At 52.8% G+C, this 18,683-nt stretch overlaps 1 protein-coding gene across 1 annotated transcript in view; it reads left to right on the top strand.

Moving 5' to 3' along the window:
- Nucleotides 1–18,683, top strand: part of IGSF21 (immunoglobin superfamily member 21) — a 234,813-nt gene that overhangs the window by 178,778 nt on the left and 37,352 nt on the right. Inside the window, exon 4 of the mRNA XM_028108599.2 lies at nt 16,994–17,112. Within this exon, the coding sequence (XP_027964400.2) occupies nt 16,994–17,112 (119 nt within the window). The remainder of the gene's footprint in view (nt 1–16,993; nt 17,113–18,683) is intronic.

Below are 18,683 nucleotides of genomic sequence, written 5' to 3'. Positions count from 1 at the left end.
TCCAGAGATCTGTAGCTGCAGTGAAGGCAGGGGAGGGTGCTCGAAGCACCGTGTGAGAGGAATCACAGCAGTGGGGAGCATTTGCTCTGGTCCATTTACACCCCCCAGGCTATTCCCACTCAGTCCAAGGAGATGAAGCCACCGTGCATGAGAGCTGTCCATAGGCGGACGCAAGCTGGCCCACCCCAAACCACCTGGAACCAAGAAAAGAGGGAAACTCTGGCTCCAGCCAGCAAGCCTGGCCACACTTGAGTCCAGGGTTTGATAATATTGCTCTTGCCAGAGATTAACTTGGATAGGCCCGGCACCAGGGCATCTATGTAACTTCCCTGAGTCCTCTCCTCATGTGTACAATGGGAGTGGTGATGCTTACATCAAGGACATTGAGTGGTACATGGAGGACACTTAATGTAGACTTGTTAGATGGATAAATGATGGTTGGATGGATGGATGGATGAGTGATGGATAGTTGGATGGATAGATGGTTGGATGGATGGATGGATGGATGGTTGAGTGGAGTAGTAGATGGATGGATGGATAGGTGAAGGGATGGATAGATGCACTGAAGATTTGATAAGATCCTATATAGAAGTTCTGAAACAAATAATGCAATATCTGTTAAGAGAAAAAAAAAAGAAGAAGAAGATAGCAGGAGGGGAAGAATGAAGAGGAGTAAGTCGGAGGGGGAGACGAACCATTAGAGACGATGGACTCTGAAAAACAAACTGAGGGTTCTAGAGGGGAGGGGGGTGGGGGGATGGGTTAGCCTGGTGATGGGTATTAAAGAGGGCACGTTCTGCGCGGAGCACTGGGTGTTACGCACAAACAATGAATCATGGAACACATCAAAAACTAATGATGTCATGTATGGTGATTAACATAACAAAAAATTATTAAAAAAAAGAATAAAATATATTTTAAGCAGAAAAAAAAAAAAGATCCTATATAGAAGCCCCCAGCGTGGTATCTGAAACAGAAAAGTCTTTCAGTGTTCATGAAGTTGGAAGCACAAAGTCTTGCCAAACTCCAGAGTGCAGAGATTCCTCCTTGCCTCCCAGGCTCACCTTCTGGAAGTCAGGGCCCCTGATGGAAAACCGAGACCCAGAGTGAGCGCGAGACAGAGATATATCAGGGGCCAGTTGGGGTCCTCAGCCTGTGCCAGTCACTGGGCCTGGGCTCTGCCAGACAATGATGCAGAGCAGTGGGGGGTAGGATGCCCTGGAGACCTTGGGCCCTGTCAGAGCAGGGCTGTCATCGTCCCCTCCTCCTCAGCATGGGGCATGGGCACTGCCAGAGCCAGAGAGTGAGTTTCAGTGTGACTTTTGGCATGTTACTTAACCTCTCTGTGCCTCAGCTCCCCCCAGCTATAAAATGGAGATGAGATAATACATGTATCTAGTAACTACATAATAACAACCACAGGGCAATTAGGGGATTCAGTGGGTCAATAGGTTTAAGTGTTTATTTAGAACAGTGTCTGGTGCACTCTAAGGGCTGTGCGTTCTATATTCAGCAAACATACTGACCACCGGTATGTGCCCAGCAAATTCTAGGTACTGGGGACACAGGTGGACAGGTTGGCTCGTGGAGCTAATAATGTTCAAGGACGGGGCCCACCCTTTGTTCCCCTTTGCAGGACTGATGACGTCTCTGTACCGCTGCCGTTCCGTGTGACGTCGGGCTGTTCATGGAACCTCACCGAGCCTCCGGTTCCACTCTGGGTCTTGGTGACAGTTAAGAGATGGAATAAGTGGGGTGCTTAGAAGCAGTGCTTTCTTTGTCAATCGGTGGTGGTATTGCTCATGCCAACTTTTTCCAGGACCGGCACCCACCCCTCTCCTCCAGGGTCTGTGAACAGGGAAAGAACATTCCATCCTTTCATTTCCTATTATCACACCCCTCACCAACGGTCCTGGGGAGCAGGCATTCTATCAGTCACTTTTACAGATCAGGAGGCAGAAGCCTAGAGAAGGTAAGCAATCTGCCCCAGGTCACAGTGCTCCCAAGTGGCAGAGCTGAGATTTGACCTCAGAGGACCTCTCTCAGATGCCACCACCTGTGCTTTTGGCCATGAAGCTACTCCTTAGCTCTGAGAATCAGAACCACCAGATTCAAGAGACCTCAAGACCAGGACAAAGCCTCGGACATCCCAAACTCACTGGAGAAAGTGAATCCTTTCACTTTGGTGTTTAGTTTTGAGTGTCGTTAAGAGCAGCACCCACCCACATTCTCTCCGTGCCCACCCTGGTGGCCCTGTATTCCAGGACCTCCTTCTCCCACCTAGTCTCTGGGCATGCGCCCGCACCCCTGCCCAGGCCTCTCAAGGAGCCACAGAGGAGAGCTAAGTGAGGGACAGGCAGCACGAACACCAGTGCTATCGATGGGAATGAAAACGGAAAGGCAGCGTCGGGGCAGACTCTGCTCTCCGTCCGTGTACTCTCTCATTTAGTCCCTCCAAAAGCCCAAAGCCCACAGGAAAGGTACTATTATTGTCCCGAATTTTAAGGTGGGAAAACAGGGGCGCCTGGGCGGCTCAGTCGTTAAGCGTCTGCCTTCGGCTCAGGTCATGATCCCAGGGTCCTGGGATCGAGCCCCGCATCGGGCTCCCTGCAACGAGGGAAGCCTGCTTCTCCCTCTCCCATGCCCCCTGCTTGTGTTCCCTCTCTCACTGTGTCTCTCTCTGTCAAATAAATAAATAAAATCTTAAAAAGAAAAAACAACTAAGGTGGGAAAACAGAGGCACAGAGTGGTGATGTAACTTGCTCAAGGTCACACAGTTGGTCAGGGGAGGAACTGGGGTTCAGAGGAAGGTTCCAGTCTGTGCTCTGAGCACAGCTGTTTTTGGCGTCCATACTGTTCACAAAGGTGCTGACAGTGGGTCTGGAGAATGCACAGGGACAGGTCACCTGGAACACTAAAGGGCTTTCCCAGAGCTGGGGCAGGTGTGTTGACTCTAGATGGCTCTTCCCAGACCAGGATTGGGGACCACCCCACACCCAGCTGCTAGCACTGTCCTGGGCCAAGGCAACCATTAAATGATACTGCAGTGGGCATGAGGGAGAGACCCTGCCCCCTTGCCCCCCAAGCTCACAGGTGGGTGAACAGTTGCTCCGTTCCTCATTCTCACTTTTCCAACACCACCACCAAGAACACATCTCCTTACGTTGGCCATTAGCACAAGGAACAGATGGTGGAGGCTTTGGTTGAGAGTGACGTGTCCGTAAAATGCGCCAGTCTGCCAAGCCACTGTTCACTTCTGTTCACTTCTGTGGGCCTGTGTCCTCTGAGAAGGGGTGTGTGTGTGTGTGTGTGTGTGTGTGTGTGTGTGTGTGTGTGTGTGTTTGGCTGAGCACGATGTCTGTATGGTCTTAGCGGGAATCCAAGGTGCCCACTCCAGGAGCTCAAATGCAACAAGGCTTGGGGAGAGTTGTCAGGCGTGTGGCCACCACCGCAACTCCTCCTTGGCAGGCTCAGCCGAGCCCCTGACAGTCTCAGCTCTGCTACTCACTTGCTTCTTATGTTTCTCCTATAAGTCCTTCCTCCCATCGGGGTCTCGCTCACAAACTAGGGGCACACAGGCCAAAGCCAGCCAGTAAACGAGTTCTGTGTCACCAACCGTGAAGGGTTTTTTTTTAATTAAAATTTTTTAATTAAATCAATGGCAACCTTTTGAAAATTAGGAGATTGTACATCCATATCTTTATTTTTAGCTTTTCTTTAAAAAGTGGACAATGTGGCCTTTTTACCAGTTATTCCCAAATTACAGCAATCTATTGCCATCAGTGGTGGATGGAGTTACTGGAGGGAATCATTTCCCCATTCCCCATGGCCCACCGGCTTTCTATTGTCTGAAACTGTATCAGTTAGTATTCCTTTGGGCTACATATAACAAAAACCCAAAGTAAGTGTGTCTTCAACTAGATAAAAGTTTCTTTTTTTTTTCTGAGAGCCCGTGTAGCCTGTCCAGAGCATGTGGGCTGTTCCAGGCTGTTCCAGGTGTCAGGGATTCAGGCTCCTTCACTCCTGAAGCTCCACTGTGCATGGCCTCCATTTTCAAGGGCACCTCAGAGTCTAAGAAGGCTGCTCCAGCTCCAGCTCTAGGGACTACATTCCAGGCAGGAGGACCAGGAAGGGGAAGGAGAAGGACACACCCCCTTCCCTTAAGGATCCTTCAGGAAGTTGTACATACTACCGCTATTCCCGTCCCATTGGCCAGAATATAGTCACATGACCACACCTGCTCTGGGGGTGGCTGGGAAATGTAGTCTTTATTTAAGGCAGCCATGTGTGGGGCTATGAGGGATTCCATTACTATGGAAAGAGAGTAGCTGTTGAATTGTTTAACTTCCTTACACAGAAGGTAAGCCTGTGAAGAGGAGACTTTGTCTTTGACTTTATCTCTGAGCTTCTGTTACTTCATTGGTAATTTGCATACCATTGTTCATCTCATAAAGTCGGTCCAAGGAATTCACAAGGAAGTGATGGGATGTAAACATGCCCAGCAAAATTTGTGGTGCTTAATGTCAGTTCAGCGGTTGTCAGCCACTTCCATTCTTCCCCCAGATGTCCACATGGTTCGCTCACTCCCCTCCTTCAGTCTCTGCTCAAGTGTCGCCTCCCCCTGACCACCCTGCAATTTAACATTTAAAATTTAACCCCTACTTCCACCCCCAGCATGCTCTATCCCTGTCCTGTCTTTATTTCATACATCTATAACCACCGACATGCTATTTTTTTTTAAGCTTGCTTTGTCTCTGGCCTGTCTCCCTCATCTAGAACATCAGCGTCATGAAGACTGATTTTTGTCTGTATTGTTCACAGCTGTACCCTGGCACCTCAGACAGGCCCTGACACATAGTAGGTACTCCGTAAACATACACTGAATGAAGGTGTGAATGAACAGATAGTTCTAGAATGTCTTCTCTGTGCAAGGCACGGCGCTGGGGTGAGAGACAGAGCAGGGAACAAGATACCTTCCAGTTTCCACGTCCCCGTGGCATCGAGCCCAAAACTGAACCCGCTAAGATAAACACCTATTACCTTGGATGGGGTCTCGGTGCCAGCAAGAGTCCGGGCGTTTTAATTTTGTTTTGACAAAGAAGCTGATGGGAGAGGCTGACTGGCTCCTCTGTCTCCCATCTGCCGGCAGCCCCAGGCGCCCTGGCCTGACCTTCCCCGCGCTCAGCCCCGCATGGCTCAGGACAGTAAAACATAATTGGCCTGCCCTACTTTTTAAGAGAACCCAGATTGAAGGATTGGGTTTTTTGGTGGGCTGACCTGTTTAAGGGCCTTAAGAGGAAGCTGGGAGTTTCAATTTTCCACTGCCAAAGCAAGGCTGTTTTTAGCTCAGCTTTGATGAAACAGCAGGAATCGGGTTTGGCCCTGGGTCACCCATTAGCTGACCTGGTTGGGATCAGCCCTCCCGTGAGGCCCCAGGCCCAGCTGCAGGTTTGCAGGGAAAGTTAAGGTTTGCTTTACTCAACCAGGGTAATTGATCCTGCTCTGAGCGACCCCAGGGCCATCCCAGAGGAAAGAGGAAAGAGGCCACTCTCTCATGTTTTGTCCTCTTGCTGGACTCTCGGAGCCTGACAGATCTGCACTCCGGCCCCAGCTCTTCCCGGCATCCACCGTGTGACCTACGACAAACTGCTTGGCCTGTCTGGGCCTCAGTTTCCTAATCTGCTAAGAGGTTTCTCATTTTGATCTCGCTGGGCGGTTGCAGGTCCTAAACGTTAGAACGTCGGCAGGCTGCCGTGTCCATCTCGGACTCTGAGGACCTTTCCCCCAGTTGGCTCCCTGAGGGAGGCTGGCCTGATGGACAGCCACACCCGAGGGCCGGGCCGGCTCGGGCCCTGGCCGACGGAGCCTCTCTGAATTACAGTGCTTTGGTGTGCCGCCTGCTTGTCTCGGGGTCAAGAACCATGCCTCTGAGCCTCTTTTCTGATCCTTTTGTCAAACTGTGGTTGAAGAGATTCGGCTCTGGGCCACTCCGATCCCATAGTAGAGGGACTCGTGTGATGGGTTCTTGTTGGAGTCTGCTTCCAGGAAAAATGGGGTCCCTGCAGACGAAGGGGTCTGCTCTCGGTCCCCAGAAGGCACAGCCCGGCCGTGTGCTGCCTCACCAGCAGGAGGCCGGGAGCCAAACCCATTGCTCTAGAGCCTTCGTCGGCTGCCTTGTTTTCTTCAGAGCACTCACCCTGCTCCTCCCTCACCCCTCTTTCCAGTCTGCAGGAGTTTGCTTCTGCCCTGCCCCTGGCCGGTGACCTCGCAGAAGCCTGTGGCACTCACTCGCACCTCAAAAGGCAATGAGCATGGGGCTTCAGGGCATTGACTCTGGGGCCCCGTTGTCAGGATGCGAGCCCCAGCTGACATCCCCCGGCTGGGTGAGCGTCAACAAGTTCTAAACAACATCCCCATGCCTCAGTTTCCTTATCTGTGAAATTGGGATGATGCTACTAATACCTACCTCACGGGGTTGTTGTGAGGATTGAGCTTTACAGATGGGGAAACTGAGGCACAGATACTGACTAACTTGTCCCACATCACTCAACTTCAGCATGATAAAACCGGGAGTACCGGGCACACAGGAAACTCTTTTATTACTATTACTATTATTATCTTATTTCAGAGGGCTTCTGTGAGGGTTGAAAGAGATCGGTGTTCAAAGTGGCCAGCACTGGGTCTTACACATAGTAGGTGCTCAATGAACCACTGATGTGCAGAGATGGACGAGGCATGCATGGTCGCCTAGGATCCCTCAGTCCCTAGGGTGCGGCTGTGTTCATTAAACAAGACCAGAGGGATCACTGGTGCCAGACAATGCACAGAGCCCTGGAATGGCCACCTTCCACACCTTCCCGCTCCTGCTGAAGGCCGACTTGATTCCCAAGACGCTCGGGGTCCTCCTGATGCCGACTCTCACCACCATCAAGTAGAGAGGCAAAGACAGAGAGGCAGAGATTTCTGCTAAAAAGTGGAGGATTCACAGGGATAGAAAGGAGGCAGCGGGTACAACCATGTGCCCCCAGCCTTCTCTCTCACTTCTAGCTGCTCGTCACCCCTCTTCCTTTGTCTGAGGTCCCTTTGGCCCACTGCCTGGTTTCTGGTTCCCCACCGTCCAGTGTCTTTCCAGGAGGCACCTGTCCCATGCCCTGTGCCTGCTGGCCCTGGGAGGGCGTGGGGGGAAGACAGGTGGAAGGAACATCCAGAACCTTTTGGCCCTCTCACCTCTGCCTGCCTCCCCAGCCAGACCCTGCGCTGAGCCTGCTGACCATGAGAAACGGATCAATCAGGACTTGGAGGAAGAAGTGGTTTCCATGGCAGCAGCAAGAGGCTGGGGAGGAGAGGCCGGGCAAGGAAGGGGAGGGAGAGTGGAGAGGAGGGTCAGAAGGGGAGGGCTGGGGAGGAGCAGGCAGCTGACCAAAGAGTCAGGAAAATGGGGTGGACAGAGCAGGAGGGAGGTTGGGAGTGGGCTTCTGGCTGAAGCTCCCGGTAGCAGCCAGGATGCTTCCGGCTGCTACCGGAATGGATGGTGCAGTGGCCCCCCTCCATCTTCCACCAACTGGGCGTCAAGGAGGCCATAGCGGCAGGGGCCAGTAAGCCCGGGATCTGTCAGCATCCAGGGTCCCCGTTACTAACTTCCCAGGTATGGGTGGTCTAGGGATCCCAGGCTAGGCTCTGTGGACTTTTGTTTGAGAATGCATCACTGGAAGATAAAATCTGATTCCTGAGAGGCCTTTTCCCACCTTGGAAACAGGTCACTTCCAGTGTGCCCACTGGGAAATCACAGCTGCCATCTCTGGAGCACTCCTCTGGGCAGGAATGAGGGGCCTTCCATGGTGAGCCCCTTTGAGCCTCAGAACAAAGGCTCCCTACAGCCCAGATGCAAAAGAGGGTAGTGACCTGTCTGAAGTCACACAGACCTAGAGGCCTGAGCTGGACTGGCATGAGCGCCCAGCACCTTGCTGTCTAAGAGGAAGGGAATGAAATTCTAGAATGTAGGAGACTGTAGCTCAGGGGTGGGCCAGTGGGAGATAAGCCCCTTCCCTCGGAAAGGCAATGCAGGGGCCGAATGGGGTCTCATCCGGGTCCTCCGCATCCGCTGTCGCTAGAAGGAGGGGCTGACCAGAGATCCAGAGCCACTTGGGTCTCACTTATACCCCCTTAAATGCTCACGGCCAGAATTGCCAACGCACAAAGTCTGGGACCAAGCAGGGCCTGAGGTGGGTCCAGACTCCCCAGACTGTGGAGGGAAGTGGGGGGCAGGGCAGGAGGGGACTGGAACGTTCTGGAACTTCTCTCACTCCTTTGCCACCCCTCCCCATCATCCCTCCCTAGCAGCCCTGCATTGGATTGGAAGCCACAGATGTTTTGCACCCACTGAGAGGTTTTATGATGGAAACCATTTTCAGATTGAAAGGGGGATGAAAATTGCTAATGGCTTTTCAAAGGCTCTGGGAAAGAAAAAAAAAAGAGTTCAGGCAGTTTCTGGAAAGAAAGGGGAAAACACACAAGGAAGAAGGTAATGAAATTCTTGGTGCCAAGGGAGGGGCTAGGCCCTTGGCCAAGGGGCTTTTCTGGCAGCCCCAGACCCCCTGCCCAGAGCTCCCTCTCCCCCCCCACCTGGTCCCTGAGCCCTCCAGTTCAAGACAGCCTGTTCACTCCTAAGTGGTGCCACTCAAATGTTCTCAGGGGAGCCCACCACATTTAGGTTTGCCAGACCCTTGACTGGCTTCCCAGTGTGTATGGGGGCGAGTGGCTGGAAGGGGATGGGGGCAGCTGTGGGCTTCTGGCCCCGAGGAGCAATTCTGACGCGTCCTTCTGCTTGGTTGGGGGCAGGAGAAGTTGGACCCAAACTCTCCAGTTTTGTGTTGTGAAAAGAACACCAGGTAGTTCGGGCTCGTGGAGCTCCCAACTCACTGAGGCTTCTGGCTCGAAGCAACCACAGTTCAGGAGCTGGTCCTCTGGGCCCTGAGTGAGGGGTCTGTAATGTTATTACAATCCTCCAGCCACCATGCAGGGGGCTGTCTGTGGCCTGTTGCCCAGGTCCCTCTCTGGATCAGCTATCACAGGTAGCCTTGCCTGTGTTGCCTATCCTTGATCTGCCGCTGACTGCTGTCTGGCCTAGGGCAGATCTCTCCTCTCTAGTTTTATCATTTGTCAGATAGAAGGTGACCAGCAGCCTGATTTGCCCGGAGCTGAAGGGTTTCTAGAGCGAGGGAATGTCAGTGCTAAAACGGGCAAAGTCTTGGACGAACCAGGACTAGTTGGTCACCCTAGTTAAGTGACCAGGCTGGATTGGGAAATCTGATATTAAAGGAGCAAGCTCCCAGCCTCCTCCACGTACATCCGTGCACGCAGGACGAGTCCCTCAGCTTAAGGGAGAGTCTCCTTCCTCCACCAGCGTCTCTGCATATGCAGTCCCCATGGCTCCACACCTGCCCAGGGACAACATTTCCCCCGTCTGCTCCTGTCAAAGGCTCGCTGGAGGAGAAACTCCAGGAATTAACCAAAAGGAGGTGAGGGAATTGTTTCTGGGTTTCAGAATGTTCCATCCCCATCCCTTTGGGGTTGAAACTTCTCTCTCCCCAGGCAGCTTCCCTAGGACTGTATTCAGGATGGGTGGCTCAGAGCTTAACACTTCCGGCGACATTAGCCAAGTTCCCACCGAGTAGAACAAGACCCCACTTGCCCTTGATCTCAGTCTAGGGTCTGGGCTCCACTTTCCGGGGTGAGCTTGAGCTTAGTCTCACCCCCAGGGGACCAGAAAAGATTGAGAATGCATCATCTCTTTCAGAAGCTGGAAGACAGGGAGCAGGTGCAGGGTCTGGCTCAGGAGGGCAGAGAGAGATTCAGCACCGAGTCAGAGCAGAGTGAGAGGGATGGAGGCCATGCTCCGTGTGTGGCCAGCTTTTTGGCAGTCCCTGCTGGTTTAAAGAGCCATGTGGAGTGGCAAAATCTCTCCTCCAATAATTTCTACTCAACAGTACTCACGAGAAACACACATGTGTCAAGGCCTTCCAAGCTCTACATCTGGTATTTGGGGTTTGGTGAAGCCAAGGGGAGGGGACCACCTAGTGTGTCTGGTGGGGAAGGGCAGGGTCAAACAGATGGATGGACCTACAGGGGAGGGAGAAGGACTGAGAACCCGAGATTGGGGTTTGCTGGTCAGTAGCAACAACATCACCTGGGAGCTTATTAGAAGTTCTCAGGCCCTGAGCAGACCTACTAGAATCTGCGTGTCAACCAGACCCTGGAGGATTGAGTACATTGAAGTTTGAGGTCTGTACCCCTGCACCCTCCCAGAGTCTCCAGTAGAGGCTCCCATCCCAAAACAAGGCCCTTTCTCACCTGTCCCTGGCTGCTTTCCCAGGTCTGCCAGTTGCCACAAATACTATCCCCAGTAGCCAGTCCATTTCCTAGTCCTGCGGGGTTCATGCCACCAGGGCTGTGAGGGGAACGTCAGAAGCAGTGAGGGCAGCTGGGAAGGGGGAGCAGCCGGAGCTGGCTGAGCAGGTGCACACCTGGGCCACTGGGCCAAGCAGACCTGAGCTGCCCATGGGCTCCGAGCCAGGCTCTGCAAATGGCCTCAGGTGTGAGGGGAGGGGCGGGGCCAATTGCTGCCCCGCCTTTCCCAGAGCGCAGCAAACCTTCTCCAAGTGTCCTATTAGGAAACATCCCAATAGTACCCATGGCAGCCAGAGAGTTTATGGCCATTTTTATTAGCCCTGCCCCAAGGCTCCGTAAAGATGGAGCGGGCATTCTACAGTAGTTACCCCAGCATTGCGGGAGCACGACCCTGAACTTGAAGAGTAAGCAGGTGTTTAAGGGAGGGAGAGAAAAGGTCTGGGCCTTGGGGGCTGTGCAGCCAATCCGGGAGGCATGGCAGGTGCATGAACAGTAAAACTTCATTACTTCCCACTTGAGATCTTTCCAGCAGGGATGACAGGGAGCAGAGCGGAGGCAGGCACTAGGCTAAAAAGATTGCAGGGGGTGTGTTTAACCTACTTGCAAGAGGGAACTATTTCCCAGCCCCCACAAGCTCCGTTTCCATGCAAACAATTGTTACACAAATGAAAAGGATCTCTCCTCTCTTCATTAAAGCAAAGCCTCTAAGGACCAATCGCTACCTGAATCTTCTCCATTAGCCCAGAATGAGATACTGTGTATATAAATGAAGACATCTGAATTACAAAATACTTTTTAAATAGGGTAGATTATAAAAGTTTGGTCCTGACAAGTCTTCTTATTTAAATGTTGAATTTTGGCAAAAGATGTGAAGCCACACGCCCCTTTCTTCCCTCCATCCTTTCCTCCTTCCTTTCTGGGTCCAGATCAGAGATGGTCTCAGTCTCACTGAGTTTGGGCTTGATCCTCCAGTGGATGGAAGCCCAGGGAAGGTTCGAAGTTGAAAAGGACCCTCCAGATCGCACTGTGGTAAGATCACTCCGGCAGCAGGGTAGGGAGGGGATGACCTAGAGGGGCCTCCGGCAGGGAGAGGTGGCAAGAAGAAATACAGGTGGAGAGGTTTTGGGCAGAACAGAGTGGGCAGGGGAGAGAGAAGGAAAAGAGCAGGTGTCTGTCACCCCTCCTGCAACTTCCTCTCTCCTGAGAGAAGATTAGAAGGAAAGAGGGTCAGAAGCATCTACGCAAATGCCATGCATACTTTTCTCATAGAGGAAATCACTTTACCTGAAATCCTAGGAAACGTGATCTACAGGAACAGAAAGCAGATCAGTGGTTGCCTGGGGTTGGGGGCCGGGGGATTACAAATGGACCCGGGAAACTTGGGGCGAGGGGGTGACAGATACGTTCATTATCTTGATTGTGGCAATGGGTTTCAATGGTGTCTCCATATGTCAAAAGCCATCAAATGTGTAAACTTTGTGCACAGTTTATTGTTTGTCAATCATAGCTCAATAAAGTTATAAACAACAACAAAAATTTTTTAAGAGGCGAGGGTCGCAGGAGACCCCTATGAAATAGAGGTGCCATCAGACCTAACACATTGCACTAGCTCTAAGACCTGGCAGGAGGAGACTGATGTTCGTCATGATGACTGTGATCCTAGGCCAACTTAACGGATGTCCAGCCGACTTCTTCCAAGAAATGGGGAGACATATAGGCAGACTGGATAGAAAGGATGTTTTGTAGTGTTACAGTGTTGCTATTGAAAAGTGTTGCCCTGTCTTCTTGGCTATATACTCCACACTGCAGTCAGTGCCTGGTATCTCCTCGGCACTTAATAGTTTGTTTAAAAATGTAATTGTGTAACAGCATAGGGGGAAGATTCTGACAAGCGCCTACCCCACACCAGGCTCTGTTCTGAGTGTACTTGTCTTGTTCATTCATTTAGGCTTCTGATATCCGCACATGTCACTCACCGGATCACCTGATTCCCTAACGATAGAGCAAGGGAAACTCAAAGATGCCTTCTGTGTCCTCCCTCTCCTGTCCCCTGTTCCCAAGTCCACCACCTCCATTCTGTGTGAATCTAGGACTCTTCCCAATGGAGAGGCAAAGCCACGAAAGGAGAGGTGAGCGGAGGCTGTAAAGTCGGGTCAGGTGTGGAGAATGTGAACGCAACTCTCTCAGGGGACTGCAGTCAGCAGAATTAAGGGGGCCCACCAGAAGGTGGAGGAAGGGAATTTAGGAAAATAAAAGGCCATTCTGTTTCTCTCAGCAGGGAGGAAGCAGATGGCTCTCATTACCTGGATAGTGGTGGGGCTCAGAATAGAAATACGCTCTAGAGCAGTGGGGGCGAATTCCGGTACCAGAGCGCTCAAACTCACCTGCGAGTTGGTGAAGGAACATCCTAGGAGCTGATGCCTGGGCAAAGGCACAGGGGCAGGAACCAAGTCCTTGGCATCTCTGTATCAGCCCCTCACCCCCAAGACTCAGCATGGGGCATGGCGCAGAGTAGGCCTACACACTTGTGCTGGCCCTGGGCCTGCAAGAAGCCCCAGTGACCAGCCCTTGCACGGCCTAACCTGAGCCACGGGGGCCATGTGGACATCCGATGGTGCCCCCCACTATCTCTGCGTTCAGTTTTTCAGAAACACAATTACATGCCCTTCAGAGCTGCTGTCAGTGTTGGTAAACTCCAGCCACTAAACTACATTACACTGATTTTGCCAGAAACCTTTGCAGTTATTAATAGTTTATTGATCGGAGCCTATTGCTGATGAGAGTTGGTCTTCTTGCCCCAGCCCCCTCAGGGTCCTGCTATCTGTGCAAGGCCTTTTATCCAGCAAGCAGATCAATGCCACTCAGATCTAGGGAGAGATCTCGGGGCCACTTAATCCACTTTAGAAGGCTACCACTGAGCTCACAAGCTCAGATGAGGTGTTTGGTCCAAAGCAAAGCTGTGCCCTGGAAACTGTTGGGTCTGCAGGTAAGAATGAGTCTCTGCACCTGCTTTCCAGCACAGAGGGAGACAGCATTCTCCGTGCTCACTCCACAGCCTCCTGGAAGGTTGCTGCCCATGTACTGAATGTTGATTGAGTACCTACCATGATGGCAAGCACCACACATGGTCTTGGGACATGCTGGTAAACCAGACAGGGGCAGACCCGCCTTCCCAGAGCTTACGGTGTGTGGCAGGGGAGGAGGGTGTTCGAGAGTCACGGACATAAGTCGTCAAGTAACAGTTCAGACAAGTACTGCTGTATCAGTTGGCTACTGCTGCATAACGAGCCATCCCAAACCTGGATGGTTTAAAGCAATGTCCATGAATTATTGCTCATGAGTCTAGGGGTTGGCTAGGCTCACTCCTGTGTTTGACCTTGACTGGCATGGCTGGGCCAGCTGGGCCCTCTCTCCATGTCTGTGTGCTCTTGTCCATATCAGAGGCTTGTTCTCAGGGAGGAAGCGGAGAGAAAGCAGGAGTGAGAGGGGGAAGAGAGTGGCAGGCGGGTACAGAGAGAGAGAGAGAGAGTTCTTTTGAGACTTTGGCTTGGAATTTGCACACCATCATTCTTACAAATCCTATTGGTCAAAACAAGTCACAAAGCCAAGAATGGGAAAGAGATTCCACCCTTAGATGGGAGGAACTGTAAGGCAATTGGCCAGAGGCATGGATGCAGGGAGGCTATTAAGCAGGGCCATCAATGCCATCCAACCACCACACTCACCTGGTCCAGGTGGTCACTAAGAAAGTGACCATTCTTTTGTAACTTGAAGGATGCAGCCAGGGGAAGAAAATACAACATTCCCTGGAACAGAATATTGCAAGCAAAAGTGCTGAGTCAAAGAGGGCACTGGGCTAAATGCAACCTGTGTCACCTCTGAGGTGTCCTGGATGGGATTCTGGAACAGAAAAGGGACATTAGTGGAACAACTGGGGAAATCCAGAAAGAGTCTGGACTTGAGTTAATAGTGATGTATCAGTGTTGGCTTCTTCATCTGACAACTGTACCATGTTCACAAGGGAAGTTGGGTGAGAGATGTATGGGAATGCTCTATTCTCTGTGCAACTTTTCTGTAAATCTAAAATGATTCCAAAATTAAGTTTATCTTTTAAGAAGGCACTTGGCAATGAGAGGAATGGAAAGAACACCGTTGTAGCTGGAGGAGGGCAAGGCTAAGAGGTGCTGGAGATGTGGCAGGAAGCAACCAGGTTGGCCAAGATAAGGACTCCGGCCTCAATCTTTAAGAGCAGAGAGAAGTCTCTACAGGGCTTTAGCAAGAAGTGCCATCAGTTCTATTTGTATTTGAAAAGATCTGGGTTCCACCTGCAGGATGGATCCAGAGGGAGATTAGCAGGGGCAGGAAAACCAGTCAACATTCTGCCCCACATTCCAGGTGAGAAAAGGTCTGGGGGCGGGGGCGGGGGAGGAGGGAAGTGGATATAGTGCAGGATGTATTTAGGAAGCGGAGCACCAAGGACTTGGCCACTGAATGTGGTCGGGGAGATGGAGCATGGTGCCCACGAGCAGGTCTGGGACCACTGGTGGAGCTAGGGAGCCCAGTTAAGGAACACCTAGGTCTGTACAGAGTCCTAAGGGGGGAAGCTGTCTTCTTCACAAGTCACCAATCCAAGCGTCCCCTGAGCCACCTTCTATCACCTGCACTGTGTCACCTACACGAGTTACCCAAACATACTGCTTATGTTACTCTCCCCTGAGCATGTCATCAGTGTAGCAATGGCCTAAACATGTCACCTGTGTTGCTGTCACCTAAACACCTCTGCGTGTATCACCCACATGGCAGTTACCTGCACGTTTCCACCTGGGTGCCAACCCTGTCACCATTACCTCATTACATCACCTGGGTGGCTATCAGCTACACGTGTCTCCTGAGCCTGTTTCTGTAGGGGGGCATGTCGCCTGCGCACATGTCACCTGCACAAGTCACTTACCGTATAACTGATACCTACGACTGTCACCTAAATATGTCACTCTAGGCGACTGTCACTCAGCAACAGTGCCCGGTAGAGGGGCTGTTTTTCCAGTCTAGCTGAGTTACAAGCAAAGAAAATAGCTCCTGAGGGGAGCCAGTCCCCTGCTGTTCCCACTGACAGGGTGCTCCCCTGAGGGTGGGGAAGGGAGGAAAGCAGCCTCTTCCCCACAAAGTTTCCCTGATGAAAATCTCCCGTTCTCCCAGTCCTTTTATGACAGTCGGTAGACCAGATGTCAACCTCTGCGTATTCTATGTAAATGAAGGTGTTTGTTTATGCTAATGTGTGCTGGCTCTGCTCTGAGCCAGCAGCAGTAGAACCCAGGCTGAGAGCCCAGGTGTGGGGAGCACTGAGTCAGGAGGGAGGTGGGGGGCACCGAGTCAGGAGGGAACGGAGCTGGGAGACAAAGATGGGGGCAGTGGACATGAGAAAAGAGAGTGAATCTGAGGTTGGAGAGCACAGCAGAAGCTAATGGGAGGGAGTGGCTTAGCTGAGTAGAGAGCCAACGTATCCATGAGGAGGTGGGAACAGAGAGCTAGATCGAAGGAAACTCCCTCCTCGGGGTGGCAGGGTGGGACGCACACCCAGAGCCTGTGCCCTTCACCACCTCCCTCTCCTTCCCCTACTGAGCTCTCTGATCGGAATAAAGGGCCGGTGTGGTGGACAGGGCTTCATGACCGTAACTGTGACTGTGAGCTTCTTCCTGTTTTGTGCTGCAGTGTTACAACCGGAGACCCAAACACAGAGACCCCACTGCCTCTAAGTTGTGGCCAGAAGAGGCTCCCCTTTGGCAACGTGATTAGGCCCAGAGAAGGTTGGAACTTGCCAGAGGACCCAGAGATTTCCCTGATGCAGCAGTGGCCTGGCCTCCATCCCTCCAGGCCACAGCTCCTTCCTGAGGACCCCAGGCAGAACCAGCTGCTCCCTGCTTTGTGCTCGGAAAGGCTCACCCTTTGAAGGATCGGGAGTGCTGATCTGCTGGGACAGGGGCTCCTCGGAGATGAGAAGTTTACTGTTTCTTCTCAAGCCCCCAAGGCTGGACCCAAAGGGACAGCAAGGCAGTTGCCTCAAGGGGAATTTAAATTCCCATCCTGGCTCTTATTAGCCATATTGGTGGTGGTGGGTGGGGGGACGTCTGTGCCCCCTCTAGAGCCTCAGTTTCCATGTTTAGGAGGTGGGAATAGTGATCCGATGTGTAGGGCAGAATGAGGTGACGCACTAGGGCACAGCTTTGAGCCTGTGCCACACATCAGGTGCCTCTTACCCCGGTCATACCCGGGGTCCTCTAGGTGCGGGCACCGTTACCATCTGCAGCTCACGGGAACTGAAAGGAGCGCAGACATAACTCCGGTTGGACTCACAGCCCCCACATCTTCACCCCCTGAAGCATCGCACACAGGGCCTTGCATACAGTCAGCGCTCCATAAATGTTGCTGCCCCCCCCCCCATAGCACAGGAGCATGTAGTCGATCCAGAATCATCTGTTGAACAAAGGCTGAACAGTGGGGCTTGGAGGTTGTTTTCAGGGTGATGGGGGGACTGTGCCTTCCAGGGCCCTATGAAGGGCTTTCATCCCGCCCCTCTGCTTCCCCCCAGGCTGCCCGAGGTCCGCGTCTCAGACAATGGTCCCTACGAATGCCACGTGGGAATCTACGACCGTGCCACAAGAGAGAAGGTGGTCCTGGCATCGGGCAACATCTTCCTCAATGTCATGGGTGAGTGCAGGGCCCCTGACCCCAGGGCCCCAGGGTGGAGCTGTGTGCGTGTGGGTGCGCCATGCACAGAGGAGCTGTCTTGGGACCCACCCGCCAAAATGTCTGCTGGGAGGCCATGAACCCTCTTCTTTCCCACTCTTACCTCCAAGGAGGGAGGAGACTGGCCCTGCCGAGGTAGGACAGTTGTGGCCTTACCACTCAAGGATTTCCTCCCAGGAAGCCCTTCTCCTCCCAGCACTGATACCTAACCTCGGGAAGGCAGGGCCGGGCCTTGCCTCTGGATCCTCATGGCCTGGGCACTTTGGAGGGGCTCTGACACCTTGACTGGGACAAATGAGCTGACAGAGGAATGAGGGCTTCCCAGGGGGGCAGCAGACCTCAGTGTCCACTTCTGTAAGGCAGGGGTGGGATGCAGGACCCCCAGCTCTGGGTCCTGTGACCCAGTGAGGACACAGGGAGGGAGGTGCTGGGCAGTACGGAGGCGGCTGTGGGAGCACCTTTCCAGGCTGAAGCCAAGAGGCACGTTCATAGAAGTGCCGGTGGGAACAGTGCAGTGGGGGGGGGGGGGGCGGGGGGGGCAGGACAATCTGGGAGCCTCCCTGGGGGAGGTGATGCATATGGGCTGCAGAGAGTGATTCTGACCCTGAATCTCCCCCGGCCTTTCCTGGGACGTGGAAGCATCAAGTGATCGGTAAGAACGTGCACTGGACTCGGTGTCAGAGCGTCCTGGGGTCTGACCCTGTGTCTGTGCCTCCATTTCTCCATCTGCAAGGTGGGGATAGTAATGCTAGTCCCTGTCTCTGGCTGGGTGTGTCCCCGCCCCAGCCTCGGTTTCTCCATTTGTCAAACAAGGGCCTTGCCCCCAGCGGTCTCAGCAGCCTCTGTCGGTGCTGACGTTCTCCTCAGGCACATTCTCCAATTCTGCTGCCAGAATTCTAGGGACTTGGCCCCGACTCCGGCTCCAGCGTTCTCTGATTTTCTTATCAAATGATATTTACCAGGGAAACAAAGCTTGTCGTAGTCAGGCAATCAATGAAAGCATAAAGGCCCCATGGAAAGCCACCGCTTCTAGGGAAATTGAAAACCTCCAAAGGCCAGACCTCCGGAGGGACATTGATTCCCGCAGTGGGAGCACATGGTGTGTTCTGGCTTCGTGGCTTCCTGGGGGATGGGCCGCGGCGGGGAGGTGGCTGTGCCAGGAAAACCCCTCTCTTGCAGTCCTGCCCTCACTGAAGGAGCCTTGTTGGTGCCGGGCCCTGGGCTGGTCAGCCCAGGGAATCTGGTGAAGAACGAAACTCAGTGTGCACCATCGAGGGGCTCCGAGTCTGATGAGGGGCATGTACATAATCATCCATCCGTCAGATATTTCTTGAGCACCTACTATGCGCTAGGTAATGGACACACTCCTTCAATAGGACAAGGTTCTTGGGCAGTTGTATCCAGTGCATGAGCCAAGCATAAAACATGCGTAGATGCCTAAGAGAGAACTGTGGACGGTGCCAAACCTTGGGCAGAAAATCAGACAAGTAATAGGATAGAGTGGCTGCAGGTGGGGTGGCAACTAGTTTAGG

Source organism: Eumetopias jubatus, unplaced genomic scaffold (assembly GCF_037043125.1).
Source record: "Eumetopias jubatus isolate StellerSeaLion01/CBP00866 unplaced genomic scaffold, mEumJub1_p1.0 scaffold_4, whole genome shotgun sequence".
Lineage (NCBI taxonomy): Eukaryota > Metazoa > Chordata > Mammalia > Carnivora > Otariidae > Eumetopias > Eumetopias jubatus.
Note: the sequence above shows the minus strand (reverse complement) of the source record. Positions and strands in the feature narration are given on the sequence as shown.